This window comes from Magnolia sinica, chromosome 5 (assembly GCF_029962835.1).
Source record: "Magnolia sinica isolate HGM2019 chromosome 5, MsV1, whole genome shotgun sequence".
Classification (NCBI taxonomy): Eukaryota; Viridiplantae; Streptophyta; class Magnoliopsida; order Magnoliales; family Magnoliaceae; genus Magnolia; species Magnolia sinica.
In genome coordinates, this window is record NC_080577.1 from 8766845 (window position 1) to 8789507 (window position 22663).

At 39.9% G+C, this 22663-nt stretch overlaps 2 protein-coding genes and 1 long non-coding RNA gene across 7 annotated transcripts; 2 read left to right on the forward strand and 1 right to left on the reverse strand.

Moving 5' to 3' along the window:
* The first annotated feature begins 1681 nt into the window (after positions 1-1681).
* LOC131245357 (uncharacterized) lies at positions 1682-11683 on the forward strand. 5 transcript variants are annotated; one of them, XM_058244756.1, is made up of 5 exons: positions 1688-1997; positions 2082-2158; positions 4847-4958; positions 8040-8116; positions 9398-9612. In XM_058244756.1, the coding sequence occupies exons 1-5, from the start codon at positions 1720-1722 to the stop codon at positions 9409-9411; spliced, it is 558 nt and encodes a 185-aa protein (XP_058100739.1). In that variant the 5' UTR covers positions 1688-1719; the 3' UTR covers positions 9412-9612. The 5 variants fall into 5 exon arrangements, with proteins under 5 accessions (XP_058100741.1, XP_058100739.1, XP_058100737.1 ...); XM_058244754.1 differs by lacking the exon at positions 8040-8116 and adding an exon at positions 10963-11683 and having other exon boundaries at positions 1692-1997; positions 9398-9566; XM_058244755.1 differs by lacking the exon at positions 8040-8116 and adding an exon at positions 9916-10506 and having other exon boundaries at positions 1692-1997; positions 9398-9566.
* On the forward strand, positions 2185-4765 carry LOC131245358 (uncharacterized). Its single transcript, XR_009170852.1, has 2 exons — positions 2185-2482; positions 4687-4765. It is a non-coding gene; the product is annotated as an uncharacterized LOC131245358 (long non-coding RNA).
* Positions 11138-22496, reverse strand: LOC131245355 (protein trichome birefringence-like 38). Its single transcript, XM_058244752.1, has 5 exons — positions 21938-22496; positions 21163-21334; positions 13247-13422; positions 12953-13111; positions 11138-11878 (listed from the first exon to the last, which is right to left on the reverse strand). The coding sequence occupies exons 1-5, from the start codon at positions 22210-22212 to the stop codon at positions 11587-11589; spliced, it is 1074 nt and encodes a 357-aa protein (XP_058100735.1). The 5' UTR covers positions 22213-22496; the 3' UTR covers positions 11138-11586.
* Positions 22497-22663: the final 167 nt, after the last annotated feature.

Below are 22663 nucleotides of genomic sequence, written 5' to 3' on the forward strand. Positions count from 1 at the left end.
GCTGAGCTGACCTCAAAGGTGGTTTGGTCGAGCCACCCTTAAACATGGCCAGGCTAGGCTGACCTTGAAGTGGTCGGATTATATTTTCCCATAACAATTAAAATTATTAAAGGTATTGGGTTGGGCAGAATTGGATTATTTGGCACAACCCATTCATAATTTGGGTTGGGTTTAGTAGGGTTGAATCTGACCCGTTTACTTAAATGTAACCCAAGCTATTGCTACCCAGTTCATCAGAAGATTTTTTTATTGTTTTTATTTTTTACACACCACATTGGCACCCAATAGCATCATCTTAGTGTTGAAACAGAGCTTGTCTACTACTGAGCCATGGAGCTTGACCCATACCAAAAGATTGACCTAACCCTGTTACTTAAAATGGAGCCCAACCTGATCTGCTACTCAATTGACCAGAAAGCTAACCTAATTCAAATGGAGCTTGACCCTGACCCGTTACTCAATTGATGGAAGGAAAACCTATTTCATTTATTTAAATTGGAGCCGGAGTCCAACCCAATACTCAGTTGATCAAAAGATTAATCTAAGCCATGTACTTAAAATGGGGCCCGAGCCTGACTCGCTTCTCAATTGATCCCAACGCTAACCAAACCAATACACTTAAAATGGAGCTCGGAGTTCGAGGCCTGACCAGCTACTCAGTTGACGTGACTTAACCTATTTACTTGAAATGGATCCTAAGCCCAATCAGTTTACATTTGACTGGAATGCTAACTTAACTGATTTACTTAAAATGGAGCCCAAGCCCCGCCCAACACTCAGTTGAACGGAAGGCTGATCTAACCCATTTAATTAAGATGGAGCCCGAGCCCAACCCGCTATTCAGTTGACTGAAATGGGTACCTAACTCATTTACTTATATGGAGCCTGAGTCTAACCTGTGACTAAAATGATCGGAAGGTAAACCCAGGGGTGCACATGGAACCAATAGAACCGGTACACCAGGCGGGACCGATCAGACCACATGTTTTGGTCTAGTGCTGAAGTGCACCAGTTTCGAATCCGATTCTGAAAATCAAAGAACCGGTTAGTTTGATTCGATTCTTGGTTTAGAGTTCTGCAGAACTGAACATGGAATCGGATCCCTTGATATATATATAAAGCTATACCATTCGTCAAATGGATCACAAACACAAATAGACATGGGCAGTAAAATCATTTTGTGAACATGAAAGGGTCATAAAAACAAACCACGACAAGATTACTGTATGTGAAAATTTCCAATAGAGGAATCTGGACTAGATTATATATATATATATATATATATATATATATATATATATATATATATATATATATATATATATCATGTAAATAGGCTGGATTATAAAAACGAACCATACAATTGGATTGGATTATAAAATGCCTGGGACTGTAAAACCGAACCGGACCGAACTAGTTTTTTACTGTCCAGTTCTAATTCGGTTCTAGGGTGCAAACCGTCCGGTTTCGGTTCTAGTTTTCTTGGAAATATTGGGAACGGTTCAGTTCCGATTTTAACCTGGAACCGGACCGATCCAAACCGTGTGCACGCCTAGATTAACCTAACCCATTTACTTAAAACGGAGCCCGAGCCTGACCCGATACTCGCTTGATCGAAGGCTGACCTAACCCATTTACATACAATGGAGCCCGAGCCCTAGCCACTGAGTTGACCGGAAGGCTAACCCGACACAGTGGGAGTAGATTGAGAAGGTGAGGATGGCTTGCCGTGGCCTCTCCTCGCCATTTCATGCCTATGCCTATTCTAATAATAAAAAGCATCATCGGCATTCCTTACCAAAGCAGATTCAATCTCCTATCAATAGAAATCTACTCTCTCTGCAATCGTCTCCTGGAATTCCATCAGCAGTAGTCATCACCAGAGCTGCAGCTTCAACTGCCATGGACTCCGATGAAAGAAGAGCAGAAACTATCTCTGAAAACCCTCCAATGAAGCTTCTGTTCGTCGAGATGGGCGTTGGATATGATCAGCACGGGTGATTTCTCTGGAATCATGCTTGAATTTCTGTATTCAAAGAGCTCTTTAATTACCTCTCTCTCCATTTCTATCTCTGTAACAGGCAAGATATTACAGCTGCGGCGATGCGCGCGTGCAAGGATGCTATTTCTTCCAATTCGATTCCAGCTTTCAGAAGCGGTACGAATTTTTTCCCCTTCTTTTTTCTTTTTTTTTTTTTTTTTTTTTTCGATTTTGGGTTGGCGGTGGGTTTTGTTTGGTTTTCTTGTGGGAATTGAATTTGGTAGTGTCTGGGTTTTGCGTTTTTGTTTAGTTTGGGAGTTGGGTTTGGAAAACTTGTGGCCAGATATGGGATTTCAAGTGTTGTTTGGGGACTTTGGGTTTTATCATCTTCCGGGAATTGGTTTTTTTGCTTCTGATTTAGATCAGTTTTGTTATGATTACGAAGATTTTTTGAGTATCAAGTTTCGAATTCAATTGGGTTTCATTTCTGTTTTAGGGCCTGTTTGGATGCCTGTAAGTTGGGTAAGTGGGAAGTGACTTACAGGGAAGTCACTTACAGGTGGTGTTTGGGGGAGAAAAATCACCTGTAAGTCACTTACAGGCAAATCTACCAAAAAACTGCAGGGGGATGGGGGTGGGAAGTCACTTCCCTGTAAGTCACTTACAGGCTCAACGGTCAGATTTTTAAAAAGAGGGGAAGAGGGAGAAACGCACCAACTCACCAACCACCATTATAGCCATGAAGCTCCAGCCAATGAAGAAGAAGCACCAGCCATTGAAAACGACAATCTCTCTCCGTCTCTGCAATCTCTCCCCCTCACTCTCTACAATCTCTCTCCATCTCTGCAGTCTCTCCCCCTCCCTCTCTGCAATCTCTCTCCGTCTCTGCAATCTCTCCCCCTCCCTCTCTGCAATCTCTCTCCATCTCTGCAATCTCTCGCTACAGTTACCGCCTTCCGTCTCCTCCTCCTAAAACGGTAGGTTTCATCTACCCTTTTTTTCTCTGTTGAAAACGGAAAGCATCGCGTGCTAAGTAATCAGTAAAATCTGTGGGATCCACCATGATATATGTATTTGATCCACACTGTCCATCCAATTTAATACTTAATTTTAAATCATAATCCTAAAAATTAGCTATAACCAAAGGTCAAGTGGACCACAACATAAGAAATAGTGTGAATTGAGTGTATACCGTTGAAAATTTTTGGGGGGCCATAGAAGTTATGGATCAAGATGATTTTTTTTTTTTCCCTTCATCCAGGCGTTTGTGATCTTATGAACATGTTGGATGACAAATAAAGATCTCTATGAGAACTAGAAAGGTTTCAACGATCCGATCAGTATTTCCACTGTTTCCTATGGTATGGCCCACTTGAGCTTTGGATATTCTTAAATTTATGGCTCAACGTCTACATCTAGATGAAAAAAAATGATGGACGGATTGGATAAGCCGTATACATTTATAGTGGGCCCAACTGAATTTACTTAGTATAAAAAAAGTATAGCAACAACTCAGTACGCAGTCTGATGATGTGTTACCCTTGTCGTGGGCCCACCATGATGATGTGTTATATATCCACTCCGCCCAACCGTTTCTCCATCGGGGATTTTTGGCCCACCTTGCTTGTGTTGCCAGGTTTTTCACGGAGGAAGAAATGGCATGTTAAAATATGCTGCAGTTTCTCCATCAGGGATTTTAGGCCCACCTTGCTTGACATTTCTAGATGGTTTGGATTTTCTAGTTTGCATGGACTGTGGGGCATTTCCATTCATAGTAGACGCCCATTGAGATTTGATTGGTGGGACGTATGCTTACAGTGTAAGTTTTCATTGGCCAACAACCATAGTTCCCTTATATGGACCAGTGGCCTAGATCAGAAAACCATGAATGCATCATGTATCTGGTACATAAATCCTATTTATTCTTATATATCCTATTTATTCTTATGGCCCTTGCAACTAAGGCCATTGTTCAAATGGACCCACTATGGATGGACCATGTCCCAATTCTTCACTAGATCATTAATAACTGTTCAACTGCAAATATCCACGGTACATTTAATTCTTGATTTCTATAACTGGAGCCATGGTTCAGCAATCCAGATGAATAGGCCGCGGTAGGGCTGACCATGGATAGCATTTCTTCAGTTTAATGCGGGCCATTGATGTACACTTTGAAATAAGTCCTATTCAAAGGAATGAATGGTTGGAGAGGATGATTCCCAAGTAAAAAGTTTTAAATGTAATTTCCATAGTTAAAGAAGACATTGGTAATGTAATTTAATTAGTAGATTTTCTATTAATGTTTTTAAGTTTATTCTCAATGCTTAAATTGAGTTATTACTCCATACTATAGATATTTTGAATACGTGGGCCCACTTTTATAGCCCACTTGATGATTGGTTTAGCTTAATAATTATCTCAAATATTCATCTCGATGGGCTTAATAAAATAACATATTTGATCCCACTTTTTTTAATATGATTATAACATTTTAAAATGATTCCCCAATCTAAGCTCTGCTCGATGTGAATATTCAGCTTTCTACCTGTAAGTAACTTACAGGTCATCCAAACAGAAAAACTAACTTACCTGTAAGTGACTTACAGCTTACATCGAAACAGGTTACCTGTAAGTAACTTTCACCTGTAAGTGACTTACAACTTAAAAGAACTTACAGGCATCCAAACAGGCCCTTAGTTTAGAAATGGGTTTTGTTGTTTATAATGGTATGTATGTTTTGATTGGGTAATTCGGAAAATTGGATTCAATAGATTATTGAAATATTGCTCTGTGTGTGTGTGTGTCTTTCGAGAACAATTGGCTTAAAGATTGAAGGATAGAACATGTGATGGAGTGTTGCAGGGGCAATTCCTGGTGTTAATACCGATCAGATGAAGCTTCAGATAAAGCTCGGAGTCCCTCGATCTACCCAACAATTTCTGGACATCGAGAAAGTCAAATCTGTCTTCCCTTAGTGAGTATTGCAGCAACCACAAATGTTTAATCTCCTCCAAATGTTTTGCATTTTCTGATAAATTGGATATACAATGTGGTAAAATTAAAAGGGGTTTGAAACAGAGGCCAATGCCTGTAAAAAGGGCAATTGAATTGGTAGCATATATGCAGAGTACATAATCAATTACAATTCTTTCCAAAATTGGGTGGGTTATTAGTGCTAGAACTTCCACAGGCATGTGATATATACACTATATAGGAAATGAAGAGAGAGCCAATTGTACCTCAAGAAATTTAGGAAAGATAGGCCAAAGAGGAGACCCCCTCTTTAACAATCTGATTGAAATTTGGGAATTCCATTCAATTCTAGTCGTAACCTTGTTTAAATTCAGCCCATTGCAAAAACCTCAGCTAGCTGTCATCATTACTTTTGCTGGTGTGGTTTTTGTGCAGATGATGTGGTCCTTTTATTTTTCCACGTTTTTGAGAACTGGCCTTGTATCCTTTAAGCATAGCTACATGACATGGTTTTTTGGACAATTCAGTTCTTATTAAAGTGTCGTTTGATGAACTGAAAACTAATTCAAGTGCCGAATTGTAATTTTGAAATAATTTTAGAGATATTTTGAAAAGAAATTCTAATGCACTACCACTTTCAGCATTTGGTCTTTAGCATTAACTGAAGGAAGGGAAACTGAAAAAAAAAATAAAAATAAAAATAAAAAATAAAATAAAATAAAAATGTGTCCCATATTTTTAGTGAAAATTAATTTAAGCACTTAATAAGTTGGATTTGTCAAATAATCTGAATAAGTGAAAATCATTGAAAATATCAAATTTTAGTGATAAACGTTGAAAATAAATTTTATCAAATGGCCCTCAAGTGTATTGCCTTTTATGGTCACGATCTCATTAAAGGAAGACATTTTGGAATTCTGAGTTTAGGAAATCTGTGGAAGGTTTGAAGTGAAAGAAATGGGATTAGTTTGATGAAATTGATGTACTAAATTTGGTTTTAAATATATTTAGCAATCTGCGGTTCCATAAGCAAATTCGCTTAGTGGATTGGTGAAATTGATGAGGGGAAATTATGCTTAGCGACAAAAGTTCGAAGAGTCTCCAGCTCCATAGTTGAGTTGGTAGAGATACTCCCCTATGCGGGAAAGATGCGGGCTCAAGTCGCACCGACGCACCTTTGGTATAAGGTGAAACACAAAATAATAACAATAATAATAATAAGATTTACACCTCCAAATGCCCTAGTGAATGGTCTGTTGACTTGTTGGAAGGAGAATTATAGTAGGTTGAAGTTTCATATCTATGTTCTAGTGATGTAGGACAATTAACCACTTGCTCTAAAAGATTAAACTGATAGAGCATAGCGAATTAATTCCTTTATCTCATAACCCAGGCCCCACATCCATAGGTTAGGTCCTTGGCCAAACCCTCATTGTGGCCCCAAAATCCATGGGTTCCGCCCCCTCGTGGGCCTCAAATCACATGGGTTCCGCCTCACACGAGCCACCCACCTCACACGAGGCTGCCCACCCTGAGTGTGTCACCGCATCCCACAAGCCACCCCACTCGAACCCGGTGTGAAAATGCCCATGTATTAATCACCCCTGGTGAAGAGTCTCGAACACAAGACTTCCCACTCTGATACCAATTTGATGCAGGATAATTAACCACATGCTCTAAAAGCTCGAACCGGTAGAGCATGAACAATTAATCCCTTTATCTCATAGCCTAGGCCCCACATCCATGGGTTAGGTCATCGGCCGAACCTTCCTCGTGGGCCCCAAATCCATAGGTTCCGCTCCCCAAGTGTGCCCCCGCATACCACAAGCCACCCTACTTGAGCCCGGTGTGAAAATGCCCTCGCATTATCTAGTCTTAGAGACACATTTATTGTCAACCACTTTCAAGTTTCAACCAACAATTGTATCCTACTTGTGAGGAACAAGCTACATAGGATGGCAATCTAAGTGTTCTTTGCAACACAATTGCTCTACTACAACTAAGGTGGAATCATCACTTGGCTTCCATCAACTTGATCATCCTCAACTTTCCATTTGAAACTTTTTGAATTCCATTATAATCCCTAGCTTGTGTTCGAGCCACATATATGTTGATCCCCTAGTTCAGAGTGCTACTCAGACAAACAAGGGCCTGGTGCTAGTGACCATGGTGAGAAATGGATGAAGGAAACATCTCATTTTACAATAGCTGGCATGATAATCAACTGGATGCATGAAATGAATGTGAGAAAGGGCAAGAAATGTGGGTACGTGCACGGGAACGGGTTTCCCAGTGACTATGGTGTTTCTTTTGTAGAAACTGAATCTTAGCTCATGTTTCCACTTATTATAAGTTTCCGTAGACTTTTATTAAAAATATTTTTAGACAAGCATTGTAAGGCTGTATTTTAGATTTTCTTGCAATGGTTACAAGGTCAAACCATCAGTTTAGAAACTACGACCACTCAAGTTATAGCTTTGGATTTAAGATTGACAGAAATGTGAATGGGAATATGTCTAAGTTTGATACTGATACAAATCTGTCATTAGGTACAACTTGGGTTGGGTCAACCCAAACTTGATTGGCCCAACCTGAATTTTAGTTTGGCTTGGGTGAAGGTTGGGCTGGGCTTGGGTTGAGGCCTCAAGCAACCTGACCCAACCAACCCAACCTTTGCAATTATGCATTACATGTCCATATGACTTATGGCTAATATATATGATCCATTGATGATATTATTCGATAGTCAGATGCTTGATTTTATGTGTTAGTTTTCTAGTTGCGGGTTTTTACCTCCCAACTCAAATTGTGGTAGGGTTGAATAGTCTGTAGCTTCAAGTAGTGTCTAGGTTTGGGTTGTGCATCTGGCTGACTCCTCTTGAGTTTGGGTTGGCTTGGGTTGACCCACAACTCGACCTGACCTACCTGAGTTTCACAGTCTGTCATGCTTGTTTAAGTTTTCAACCCATTTGCTGAATATTCTCTAGTGCATTGTACTCGTAGTTGTAGAACTTGTTCACTTGACTAGAAATTTGGTCAACTTTTAAGTGTTTATTCCGTTTTGTAATTCCTTCATGCTCAGCGGGCTTCTCTATCACTGCATGGTCTGGACATCAGCTGTTTGCAAATTCCCTTTGTGCGTACTGCAGAATAGTTGTGGTAAGGTGCAGTTTGGGGCATGACTTTGATAGCATGCAAGTCATGTTGGTAATCATGTATCAGTGATACTACTATTTTGTATAACCAACTACTTTGAACATTACCTTTCATGTGTGTGGTAGGGGTGGCAAAGGGTCAAGTTCCAGCTGAGTTGGGTTCAGCCTAAACCCCGCCCATTTACTAAACAGGAATAAGAATTGTAACCGAACCCAACCTGCAGCCCATTACTTATGGCTTGATCCAACCGGACACACCTAAAATTCATCAAGCCAGAGCTTGGCCTGACCCCAAACCATTCAATAGTAATTGGGTCAGGCTCGATTGATCTAACTTGATCTGTCATGACCGAACTCAGGTTTCAGAATGGAATATGAGGCTGTGTACGCACATCCTAGTCCAATTAGGGGATACATACATACATAAATCATCTAGACTTTTTTCTTTATTTTGTTTTGGATCTTGGGTAAGGTCGGGTGGGCAGACACAACTTTGGTGAACCGACCATTTAAAATCCAATCCCAAATTGCTAGGAGAAAGGTTAAGATGATGATGAATTTAGTTTTGGAGTTCATTATTTAATTATGCATGGCATTTTTCTTATTGTACTACACTAACATTGTAATGAATAATGTCTATACAGGATGTTTAAATATTGAGTTGAGTCTTTGAATTAACCTTATGATTCCCCAAGTAAACCTGGCTGGCATTTGGTTGTGCGGAGCTTCTGGGTTCTTGAATTGAATACTGAAGGAGTTTTCTTTTCTTTCTTTTTCCTTTTTTTTTTTTTTTTTTAAATTTTTTTTTTTTTTTAATGGAATGCTGAAACTTTTACTAAGAAAAAGAAAAAAGAACAATGAAGTCTAGGTATCCATCAAGGCAATGGATGGTGGCTGCTGATTACAAAAGAAGGCCTCGAAATGCTTCTTTTTGCCTAGGAATCCACCATCAATTTTGCCTCCCTAGCATCTACTACAAATAAAGTTTGCCCCACAGCAACCCTTCCTAGCAATAGCCCGTATACTTTTCCTACAAATAGTTGATTATTGCACAACGTCATTTCCCATACTTCTTCAATCCCTCGATGTCAGGCCTATTCTATGTATCCATTTTTTTCCACCTACACATCGTGATGAAAATGCACAAATCAGATGCATGCTGGTCTGGTTTTAGTAAGTACTGAAATCATATGATTGTTTCTTAGAATAATGAAAAAGGTTATTATAGATAAGGTTTATTAAAGAAGATGGTTTTCTTATTTGCTATTTGTTTCGTATGGTGCAGCGGTAAAATTGTGAGTTTTGAAGTTGTAGATGGTGGATTAATTTGCTCAAGTGGCGTCTATCTAGAAGCAATGGGTGACAAAAATGATGATTGCTATGTTGTCAACGCTGCAGTTTATGTTGGTTATTAGCACTTTTTGTTTTGGGAATTGATCTTCACTTCCCAGAAGGTCAGCTTTCACTTCTCTTTACATGATCAAAGAGATTTGTTTTCTATGATTCTCTAGTAATTGAATTTGTTTTCAGCACATAATAGTGATCTCGTATTTTCAGCATGTTTTCTTTTAAGGTTGTTTTATTCATCCTTAAGGATCAGTTATTCAATAGTAAAGTCTGAATGAGGTTTAGAATACATCTGTGAGTCAACTGAGAATGCCACACCATATGGAATCTTAATCTCAGAATGTGGAAATGAATTGTAGTAAATGAGAACTCCCCACATCTTGTATTGTCACACCACTGCTTCTCTACCCATCTTTCTTCCTGTTCTTTCAGAAACTACTTTAACAAGTCATGTAGGTTGAAGTGGGCCAAAGTCATATGCAGGATCAGAAGTCCTAAAGAGGCAAAAGCTCAAACAATAGGCTTTTTAGACTATATTGGCCCCATGCTTATACTTACGTATGCTTTAAGCCTAGGAGGCCTTATTTTTTGGGTGTTAGTACGTTTTGTTTAGAGAAGTGGGCTTTTGTTTTGGGTGCATGTTGTTGTTTGGGATTTAATGATCTAGAAATGCCTCGGGGAGTTTATCAGTTGGAGAAGCATCTCAAACCGGGGAGAGCGGAAGGTTTTGTGGAATTATGCTGTTTGTTGGGAGATTTGGAAAGAGAGGCATAGTATAATTTTAAGGATGCCAAGTATCTCAATTATGGAATGAATGACTTAGTAGCGCGGGGTAATGCTTGTGTTGACTTCCCTCGGTTAAACAAATTGTTTAACCAGGAGGTCTGGGCTTTTTCTATTAGTGTTTTTTGTTTTCCAGTTCAGTTCGGTATTTCCACCTTGCGGCTCTTTAGGATTAATGAAACTGCAGTTCCTAATTTTTTTTATTTTTTTTAAAAAGGCCTATTAGAAGCAATAATCTTTACTTGGACCCAAAAAAAAAAGAAAGATAGAAGGCTATAATCTTTACTTGGGTGTCTACTGATGGAGAAGCATCACAGTTTTGGTGTGTTTATCCAGGTCTCCATGCCATGCAAAACCAGACCGTTGGCTGAGAATGCCTCGATGACAATTTTCTTCTTTTTGAAGTGTCAAGATATTTGGGCACTTCAAGACAAACCGAATTCAATTATATGGATGATTAGATAATGGTTTATAGAATCATGAGACCTGCTGATGGAGTGTTTTATGCCTATGTATGTAACTTGGAGTGATGGTTGAGGCCCAACGGGGTTCTGCTTAGCAGGGTTGATTACACAGTTAGGGAAATGTGGAATGTAGAACATGTAAAGTGGTGAGGCCTCCCATTCAACATTATAGATTGTCTAACTGGTGCGATGCACATCCAAAGCAGGCCATTTCAATTTTCTATTGTGCACTGATTGGTACTTAAACGTTTGACAGTCGGTCGTTGCATCAAATGGACACATCAGCATTTTTAATTGGCCTAGAGACATGCTTAACCACACCAAAGAGATGCCAACCTGGACATGGGCAGCTCCTCACCTTGCCACAACATCGACTCCTCTCTTCTCCATTAGATGACATATACCTGATAAGGGCTTTATAGTCTACACAATGCAAGTTAAAACAGCCTTGATTTTTTATTATTTTTTTCCTTGAAGAACAAATCAATAACAAAACCTTCCTGTTGACAATCAGTAACTAATTCAATCCAGAGTTCCGTGAAACTGCACTTCAATTCAACACAGGTAGCTCCTGCCTTCTGCCCCGTTTTACGGTAGAAGTGAATTCATATGTGTTCAAGGCCAACCTGAACCTTTTTCAAATGACTAACCCAGGGACTCGATCCTGCCAATCTCTTTGCACACGATATTATGCTCTATTCCCTCGGGTACGATGGGTTTTTTGCCTTCCAATGCATCCTTAGGCACGTGAAGTACTTTACAACTCAAAATGAGTAAGAGATAATAAATTTGAAAATAGATTGCACCTACCATTATATTGGAAAAGCTGTGCCATTTTTCTAAAGGTTATTTGGTGACGATTCATCCTTCTCCATTGTCGTCAAAGGACGAGTTCTGCATATAGGAGCTGGTTCCATATGTCAGGAACCCCGGCGAGGCACCAATGGCTACAGTCCATGCCCGTGTGTTCCCCGCTGTATGTGGACGGGTGCGCATCTTTTCTAAGCTGCGAGAGTTCGGTCACGTCAAGAAAATAGACAGGTTTTTTCATGTTGCTCAGCACGGTCTTGACGATGCCTGCCTCCGGAGGTGAACCGGCTGGGTACATCGATCCACTCAGTGGTTGCGTCTGCCCATTGCAGTTCGCGCCAGGTTGGTTCCACTCCTTCCCCCTTGTGTCAGAAAAAAAGAGAGGAAGAAACAGGAAAAAGAAGAACAAGAGATCAGAAACTGAAAAGGTTCACAAGCTAGATTGTCTTCAATCATGCATAAGCGATTATAATCGAAACTCTAATTTGCTTTTCAGTTTTCGAGTCTAACTCTGCAGATGCAATTAGAAACTCTACTATGTTTATTAAAAAATGCTTGAGCCAATCAATTTTACTTTTATTTCTCATCTTTGCAATGCCAGTAAGAATGTCACTCAATTTGAATGACTTTTTCTTTTTGTCTGGTAATATCTTTTTTCCCCCCTTTTTTGTTGTCAATGATATCCTAAAACTTCAGTCCTGCAGATTTGCACATTGCAAGAATATTGGCTAGATGATAGTGTTTGTTACTTCTTTCGCTCTCTGTTTGTTTTTTTTTTTTTTTTGCTCACTTTTCACACATTGCATACACATGCATGTACAAAATTCAAATCGGCCATCAGTTAGGCTCATAGTTGAAAACCTCGAAAACTCGACTTGACTCAACATTTGGCCGAGTCGGGTTGACTTGTAGACTCGACTTAGATCCACTCGATTTTTAATTATTATAAATTAAAAATGTCAAGAAGGGTAATAGTTATTTCAAATAGGTATCTTTAGTAAACGAAATAAAAAACAGCAATTTAAGTAACAACATAGTACTTGTCATAGAGTATTGCTTTCATTAGTTGAGGTCAGGTATTCGAATTGTGCTCTCCCCATCTATACATTTTTTCAAAAATCGTTCTCATGATGCGAGTGACTCAGTTTGAGTCATGTTGAGTCATGGTGACTCAACCGAGTGATCAAGTCAACTTGTCAAGTCTTCCCAATTCGACATAAGAGACAATTGCAGTTCCAAGTTTCCCAGCAACTCTGCGCGAGATCACATTGAGTCAAGTTAGCAACTTTTAGAACCTGGCACCAAACTCTTTACCCCTAACAGTCTAGATTTCCATGAAGAGTATTGAGAAAAAGAGTTGCACAGAGGGCATGCAACCAACACTCGTGTTTCAAATGCAAATGAGGAAGGGCAGTGGGAGAACACAGCGAGCTTACTTATAATGGGTTGGGGAGATCCCTTGATAAAAGACTAGGGTCTTTGCAGGATCGACATTGGACTCAACCCATTTGGACCAAGTGGTCAGACCTTTTTGGAAGGCCACCAAACGATCCATATCTTTGTAATAGACGTTGCCTTCTTCCATGTAGTCCCATCTGCACCAAAAACAAATGGTACCTTCTCTCCTGTTAGATTTGCTCAATGTGGTGGACCATCTGCTAGAACTTGAAAACCCCACCTGAAATGGGTCTTGATCTAATTCAAGTGTACAAATTTTCAAAAGATCTTACGGTTGTTGTGAGCCTGTGTGAAGCCACCAATGCCATGTATTGAATATCAACATGTCCATTCCTTTCCACGCATTGCCACTCTCAATTGAGTCCAACTTAAGAATCACTCCCATTTTCTCTACCACCATGTCTACTAGATATGTGGTGCGGTAGTACATCACTGATACTCCATAATCCTGCAAAACCCATGCACTTAGCCTCCTGTAAAAGCAAGATATGCCCAAGATACGCGCACATATTCTAAGCATATGGCTTGGGCTGTGTTTGGATGCTCAATTGAATGAATTTCAATAATCAGTCCAATGGAGTTCAAATTACTGCAATTTTCGGTGAACGATCCCTGTTATTGAAATTGCAATCAATTCATGTAATGTCATTAATTGAGGTTAATTGACTCTTCATCTCCAATTAATTAGAATTTATTTGTTTAATTTGGGCTATTGAGTATTTTCATTTGGCTATCCACTAACCACCAATCAGCCACTCAGAAAATCAAATCTATACATTTTAAAAATCTATCTGAATTTAAACTCACTACTTTGCACGATTTGATTTCAATTCATTATCTTCTAATTGTATTATACCTTAGCGCTTGTATCATATTCTACCAAGGCATGAAAGTTCTTCTCCTTGTAAAAAGGAGGAGAAGGCACTCAAACAACCCGTCGGCAGTACTACATTTCTAAATTCCCTATATGCCCTTCAGTCTTGTGAAAAACCCATTTAGTTAACAGTAATTATGTATGAGAGATCAAGATCATTAATACATAATGAGTTCATGTAAACAGTATTTATGTATGAGAGATCAAGATCACTAATACATAATTAGAATGATGCCAGCAATTTTAGACAATTTTGCCCTTGCAATTAGCTTTTTTTTCAAAAGAGTACTTAACCTCAAGATTGGAAGGACATAGGAGGGATTTTCAATATAGGTTGGGGCATTTGGGGCATTAAAAATGTTAATCATTAACCTTGGCTATTTTTGTCATTTCAAAAAGGCATCAGCTCTTCTATTCTTCTCCACATGCAGCGCTCGTGCCATAGCCATAGTACATGATTTCAACGTTAACTGAAGTAGATGATGTGATTTCCAGGGAGTCTACCAAACAGAAACTTTTTAAGGGGGCGTTTGGATCCAAAGCTACTTATGCCTTGGTTTCTACTTATTTAGTAGATGAGTAACTTTTTACATAAGCTACTTATGCCCGAGGTAACTTATCTTGGTTTCTACTTATTTAGTAGATAAGCAAGTATGTTTGGTAAACAACATGCTTATGAGCCAAAAAGTGGAGAAGTATGTTTGGTTTCCGACATCAAGCACTTGTCCCTTAAATTTCTTCGGTCTACCCTTAATATCAGCCATACATCACGTGGGCCAACCTTTGATGTGGACCATTCATTATGTGAGGCCCACCTTAGTCCTGTCTTCAATGTGAATGGTCCAATGTGTGGGGCCTACCTTCAATTGCATTGTCCATCATGTGGGGCCAACCTTTGATGTTGACGGTTCATTGTGTGGGTCCAATTGGATGTGAGCTACTCATCATTAGGGGCTGACTCTAAATGTGCTTCATCCATTATGTGGGGCCCACCTTTGATGTTAGTCATCCATCATGTGGGGTTCACCATTAATGTTGTTGTCCATTATGTGGGGCTCATCTTTAATATCCACTGCCCATCCCGTGTAGCCCACCTATGATGTGGGTCATCCACATGCGGGCCGCCTTGGATGTTGGCCACTCATCATTAGGGCCAACCTTTGATGTGGATCATCCAACATGTGGGGCCCGCATTCATTTTCAATTGCCCATTCTATGAAGCCCACCTTTGATGTGAATTGTCCATCATGTGGGCCCCACATGTAATGTGGGTTGCCCATCATGCGGAGCTCTCCTTGAATATGAGTCATTCATCATTAGGGGTTGACTTTTGATGTGGACCGTTCATCACATGTGGCCCACCTCAATGTGAGGCATCGATCATGTGGGATCAGTTTCAATGTCTACCACCCATCACGTAGAGCCCACCTTTGATGTGGACCATCCATCGTGTAGGCCCCACCTTTAAAGTGTGTCATCCATCATACCGGCTCGCCTTGAATCTAGGCTATTTATCGATTAGGGGCCAACCTTTTATGTCGAGCATCCATTATGTGGGCTCACATTATATGTAGTCATCCATCATATGGGGCCCACCTTTGATGTGGACCGTCCATCATATGGGCCCCACCCTTGATGTGGACAGTCCATCACATGGGGCCTCCTTTGATATGGACCGTGAAAGAGAGGATCTCCTTTGAGACCATGAGATAGAGAAGTGGAAAAGTCACAAGTTAAAAAGCTAAAAAATAAAAATAAAAAATTTACTTATCAAAATAAGTAGCTTTCACCACATAAATTATTTTTATTATGATGCTTACCAAACTAACTTAATTAAAAATAATAATTTAGGAGTTGTTTGGATCTTAAGTTACTTAAAGATAAGATACAATATGCCTTAATTAACTTATCATGGTTTCTACTTATTCAGCTGAAATGAAAGTAACTTTAAGTAAAAAAAAAGTTACTCATAATTGATCATTAATCAAACTTATCTCAACTAAGTTACTTATCTACCGCTGTAGTAAGAAAAAGTAACTTATTTGGTAGTATCCAACACCTTTGGATCTTAAGTTTTTTTTTTTTTTGGTTAGCTTGTTAGTTCACACTCCACTGTTAGCCACCCCCACTAGCGATTGATACCAAGACATCAGTGTTGAAACGAGGTATCTTTCACTCAGTCTACCACTTGAGCTATGGATCAGGGATGCGGATTGCATCCTACCCCCGCCCGGATGGTAATTTGTCTAGGAGGGCTCTGTGGGGCCCACAGTGTTTTAAGTGTTTTATACACGCCATTAATCACTTTTATTAGACCATTTTAAGTTATGACCCAAAGAACAAGGCAGGTCCACAATTCCAGTGGATCACACCAAAGGAAGCTACAGTGATAATGATACACACCGTTGAAACCTTTATGAGGGCCACTGTGATGTTTTTTTACCATCCAACCTATTATTAAGGTCATGTAGACGTGGATGAAGTGAAAACACAAATATAAGCCTGATCCAAAACTTCTCCAGCTTCCAAGAACTTTTTAATGGTGGACGTTAGATCCCCACTTTGTGGTCCACTTAAGACTTGTAACTGCCTAATATTTTGCATCATACCTTAAAATGATCTGAGAAAAACGATTAATGGCATGGATAAAACACTTAAAGCACTGTGGGCCCCACAGAGCCCTGCCTGGACGGAATACCGTCGGGGCGGGGGTAGGACGCAATCCGCATCCATGGATCAGGTGTTTTGGATCTTAAGTTACTTATGCCTCAAGTAACGTATCTTAGTTTCTACTTAAGTATGTTTGGTAAACCACGTACTTATCACTTACCAGCTCCTCTCTTTTGTCTCTCATTATTTTCTTTTGGACAACTTATGAAAAATAGAAAAGTAGGAAAAAAAAAAAAGCCAAAGTGATTAAGTAATTTTAAGTAAAAAAGTTACTTATAACTAATAATGAACTAAACTTCCTTATCTGAAATATGTTACTTATCTACTTTAATAATTTTTTATTTTTTTATTTTTAAAAAAGTAACTTATTTGGCCGTATCTAAATTGCCTTAATAATTTAACACAACTTATTTGGTGGTATCTAAACATGCCCTAATGTCCAAACAATTGATATGAGAGGTTCCACTGTGGATGGCCCATGCACGGAAATCTTCCGTGATAGGACGTATTCCTACACATGTTGCGAGCATAATGTTAAGATGGAAAAGACATTATCCTGGCCGTTCATCGGGTTAATGTGTGCTGTGCATCATCCTTGCTGTTCATCAAGTGCGCTCCCACCCAACTGGTTTCTATATAAGTAATATTACTAATAGGACGATCTCAACCATCAAGATCTACAAGTGGAGATTAGGAAAGAATATTGACCCAAGTTTATCCTAGAAAGGTCTAGTAGTTGGGAGGGGCAGTTTTTTAATACGTGGATTGTAACACGTCAGGTTCTTAGGCATGTCGTATATGAGATCAGACCATTTCTCGTGTGGGGCCCACCATGAACATTATTCCCTGGCTGAATAAACAGGCTGGCGGAAACCAGACAGGGAAATTGGCCAACAGCTCAAGTACCAAGTACGAACATGGCGCAACTGATTGGATGACCGGCATGATTTGTGGGCTAGGAAACATCCTCAAGCTTCGCCAACCTGATGAACAGCCCAGATCTCGTACACATGTGCCATGTTGGCACGTGCTGCAATATTTCCCCTCTTCCTCAGCACCGAGCACTGGTGCAACAAACATGGCAGAACAAGGAATAGCAGAGGAGTTATATGATACTCTAGCTGCGTATGACACTTGATACGCATGCACACACGTGGCATGATTAAGTAAAATAAAAACGACTAGATTGTGCAGTGCACTGATGCCAAGTCTAGATCCCATGATAAGATTGTTGAACAATCCAACTTCTGACAGTCTGAGTGGTTGACAGTTGTCTGTGAAAGACCATCTGATATTTTTGTTTTTTACTGATCCATAAATGTCCACCATTCCGTTGGATTAGATAGCCAAACAAGAATTTTTCTTTTTAAAACAATACATCTAAACAAATGCGTACCAAACTTTGGATAGTTTAATGGTCACGGATTAGACCGTGGGACCCACCTCGATGCATGTGTTTTACAGCCATTTTGACAGCTCATTTCAAAGCATGAGCTAAAACATAAAGTATATCTAGATCTCCAGTGTATCACACCAGTAGAAAAAGTGATGATAGATCATTAAAAATATTTTGTAGGCTACAAGTTTGGATCAAGTTGATATATATGTTTTCCTTTTATTCACATTTGTGTGACATTATTTGATTAGATCATAAATAAATATCACGTTGGACCTTGGAAGATTTTAATGGTGGGCGTTTAATGAGATTTTTTCCTGTGCTTAGGTCTACTTGAAATTTGTATTTGCTCACCATGCCATAAAATGAGCCGGCAAAATGGATAAATAGCACAGATATACACCACATACATTGAGGCCCTTACGGTCAGGGACTCACCCACTGAGCTGTTAACCCAGGCTCGTCCTGGTTAACACTTTTTCGTAGCGCTTGTTGCAATTTGATTGGTACATATCATTACGGTGCATTTAATGTATTTATTCCAACAACATGAGTTATGATGTCAACCAATCACAATGCAAGAAAACAGATGGCTCATGTACACTTATTTTGTACACTAGGCATGCTTGTACTTCAAATTAAACTGTACAAATCATAAATCCACTAGGGACAGGCCATAGAACTTACACACCTAAGGATGGTCCTAACTAACTGGACGGTTGGTGGGTAACTAATGGACGGTTGATACCGATTAGATGAACTGAATTAAATAAAGTAACTTCCACTAATCAGAGATCATGGTCATCTAATCAATCTGATTTTGTTCCTCGCATACTATACACGGGTTCCACTCGAAAAAGAAAAATAAAATCTGCATTGTCAACCATCAAGTAGGGAGCCAATGATATTTAGGGGTTGTTTGGCACCAAAGATTGGAGACGATTTGAGGGGGGGTTTCAAATCCCCTGATTGTTTGACAGCATAAGATAAATAGGGGTTTCAAACCCAGAGGGTTTCCAATCACCTCTCTGAGGGGGTTTGCAATCCATGGTGAGAGCTTGGATTACACCTAAAATCATTTCAATAGTTGCAGGTGTAACATGTGTCGCTATATATTATCATTTTATTGGGCACATGGCCCACTAATGATGATCAACACTGTCCAATCATTGTCCATGTAAATCAACGATTAAAAATCGTTGGTTAGTCATTCAGACATGATCTCGTGCTTGTAGCCCATCCGAGACTTGGAATTTCATCATTTTTGAGCAAAGCATATATTTCAGCGGGCTTATCTCAACCATTGTATCAAAAATTACATATCTCACTAACTAGAGATATTAAAGTTGATTTAGTAATTAAATTCAAATCCTGTAAATATACCATGGATAGGTACTTTTGGATTAAAGTTGATTCACTCTCAAGGGTGCCAAAGACACTGGGAGACTTGCAAATTCAGGGGGTTTCTAATCCTGGGGGTTCTGAATCCAGGAGGTTACAAATCCACGCTCCCAAACAGGCCCTTAGCATTTGTCACCATTTATCGCCCAAGTACCATACACGTGGTCTACACTTGCTCCACTAGAGCGCCGGATCTGTGGGACCCATTTCCGATGTAGTAAAGCCAAAAGATCATACACATCTAGTCCAACTAAGTGGAGTAAACCAAGTCCGATGGTTTAGATTGTCTGATCGGGTCATTTGTTCTGTTTATGCTAAACCAATAATCCACTTTCGGCCCATGATTTGGACAGTCAAGATTGAAATATACATGTACATGTGACATCTGTACCGTTGATTTCAGATGATAAAACGAATGCGCACAATTGCTATTCTAGTCCTGGGAGGGAGTTAAAAAAGAGTTAATGAAAAAAATTACAGTAGTAACCTTGAGCACTTAAAATCCGCACTCATTGTCGTTGATGTGGAGTGGAAAAGTGCCCTCGCGCACTTGAAATCCACACTCGTTGATGCGGAGTGGGCTACTCCCCTTGCACTTAAAACCCGCACTCGTTGCTGCGGAGTGGGCTAACCCGCATTGATGGGCAAGCATACTTTCAAAATTCACAAAGTACCCATAATCTATATTGGAAATTCCTTTAATGTCCTATTAAAATCCCATAGTTGCAGCTAATTCAGCGCGCGTCAGTTAGTACAGATTATACTTGCCTAACCTCTATTTTGAAGTACCCTAACTCAGAGGAATGCCTAGGCTGACGTGTTCGTTTTGCCTACTTGTGGAGCCCACCATTATGTATTAATGGCATCCAAACCGTCTAGCACTGTCCCTTCATCATAAAATTCCACATTCAAAAAAATCATTCTAATCCCATTATTAGGCGAGCCACGCTACTAAAAACAATGGACAAACACACAAAAGCCTCTAAATTCATGCAGTGGCCCACCTTATGGTTGGATCACCTTGATTTTTGAGGTGCCCCAGTGATCATATTTAACAGGTCAGCATTTCCATTAAGGGTATGGGTGTATTAGCCCCATATCAGCCCGTTACATGGTAATATCGGGCTGGCAACGGGCTGATAGCGAGGAGTATGTGACGGTACCATTACTGGGCGATAAGTTCGATGAGACACTCATTTCAAACGTTGACATATGTGGATAAGGTACAAAATCGTCCATTTCCTTGAAATTATCACAACCAGATGGAAACCATGCATCATTGTCACTTCAGAGGTTACACGATGCTTAGTACGTGTATGATGCTTGATACACTGGCACTCAGGAAATGTACACGTGGCATATATTGACTCAGATAAAACCTAATTATATTAAGCAGCCCACTGTCCATACGTCACATTCCCAAGATCAGATTGGTTGAAGAATCGTAACCATAGATTTGCTGACACTTGTTTAGGGAGACAGGGACCGTTGGATATTTCTCATTTCAATTAAATGTCTACCAATCAAATAGTTAGATGATAAAATAAGCTAATTTTTGGTTCATGACGCATCTACACCGAGTAGCATAATTTGGACAGCTTAATTGGACTTCTCATATGCCACATGCGCAATTTCCAAGTAATATCTAGGCGCCTGCGTATCATCCGCTCTCCGCCAGTGTATCAAAGTTTTTCTTTCGTCGTATAACTGGCGGGAGTTAGGTGCACTTTAAAAATTAAAAAAAATGCAAGTTGGCACATGTACCATACTCAAAAGAAATAATACTGATGGACGGATGGATTGAGGAAAGAGGGAGGAAAAAACGAGAAGAAGAAAACAAAACGCACCAGGAATGTCAATGAACGGAGATCACCGGTCTTCACAAAGCTAGTATTGGCGTGGGGCACGGCTGCGTTGGTCAGGCACATCAATGATTGCCACTGATTCAAGCTCAGCGAATCCCCCACAAACATTATCTTCTTCCCTCTCATCCTTGATAAGAAATCTTCACCGTTGAATCTGTATTATCCCAACAATATTCATCAAAAAAATCATATTTTTTGGGGTCCTAATGGATCACTTAGTTCTAAAGAAGCATTTTTTTTGGTTTAGACAACGCTAACCATCCATCCATGGCTTGCTGATGAAGGCTGACTTAGAGACGATCAGATCATCGAATCAGAGTGATTTTCAAATGGTAGCCAAGAAAACGTGTGCTGGAGATAATGGACAGTTCGGATGAACTGATTGGACTGTTCTAGTGTCCCGATGTAATCTGGACTACCATAACCAACAGTACTCAAAGAGCACCGGATCATTTCTCACCAAAAAAAATGAGTGGCTCGCTCTCCTTCATCATGCAAACGGTTGGTAATGGGAGGAATAATGCCACTGTACACATGGCATGCGTGTAAATCAATCTAAACCGTAACGAATTCTGGGACCCATGGTGCGTAGCGACACCACAACCCTGGAAATCCCAGAAGCTGGTTCAGCGGCCATCCACCGTCCATTTTTTGGGTTTATGCCCATCCGAATGTGGGTCCCACTACACTGTAAGAACAAGAGCATGGAAAAAAAAAGAAAAAAGAAAAAAAAAAAAAGGAAAAAGAGAAATGGTACCTTGGTAGCTCGCAGGCGTTTGGCTTCCACCTGTAATTCAAGTATAGCTTATCAGGTCTACCGTATCGTTGGCAATCGAATTCGGGATCGATGTAGGGGCAGCTCGACGAATCGTAAAGAGGATACGAAGCGTCGAAGACCCAACTCCCTTGATACAAATTACAACTGCCCCGTTGCATCCTAGCCCTTAATCTGGCAAGGTCATTGATATGTCTTCCTTTTGCTGCCTGGATAAACAAAAATAGCAAGAGAGTGGACAAAAGAGAAGAACCCATCTTGGGTTTCACTTCCTTAGAGAAAAATATATGTGTGTGTGTGTGTTTGAGAGAGAGAGAGAGAGAGAGAGAGAGAGAGAGAATTTAAGAGGGTGGGATAGATAGAAGATTCTTGGGTTCACATGTTTTATACCAAAAAATCCTATTTCTTTTTTTCTGAGAACGAGCTGGGTCCAATGGAAATCTTGGAAGGATTCGTGCATGAGAGAGAGAGAGAGAGAGAGAGAGAGAGAGAGAGGCGTTTTGTGAGACGTTATTGGAAACGTGTAAGAAGGGTCAGATTTCGCTGCTAGGAACGTCTCAGTTGACACAGTTAAGAGTGAGATGAAAAGAAGGCACATCATGTCACATGTGATCCATCTGCCTGATCTGGGCTTTCATTAGGAACGGCCCACTAGAGTTACACTGAATATAGATCGTTTCTCGGTTGCTTCCAACCGTCCATTTCTTT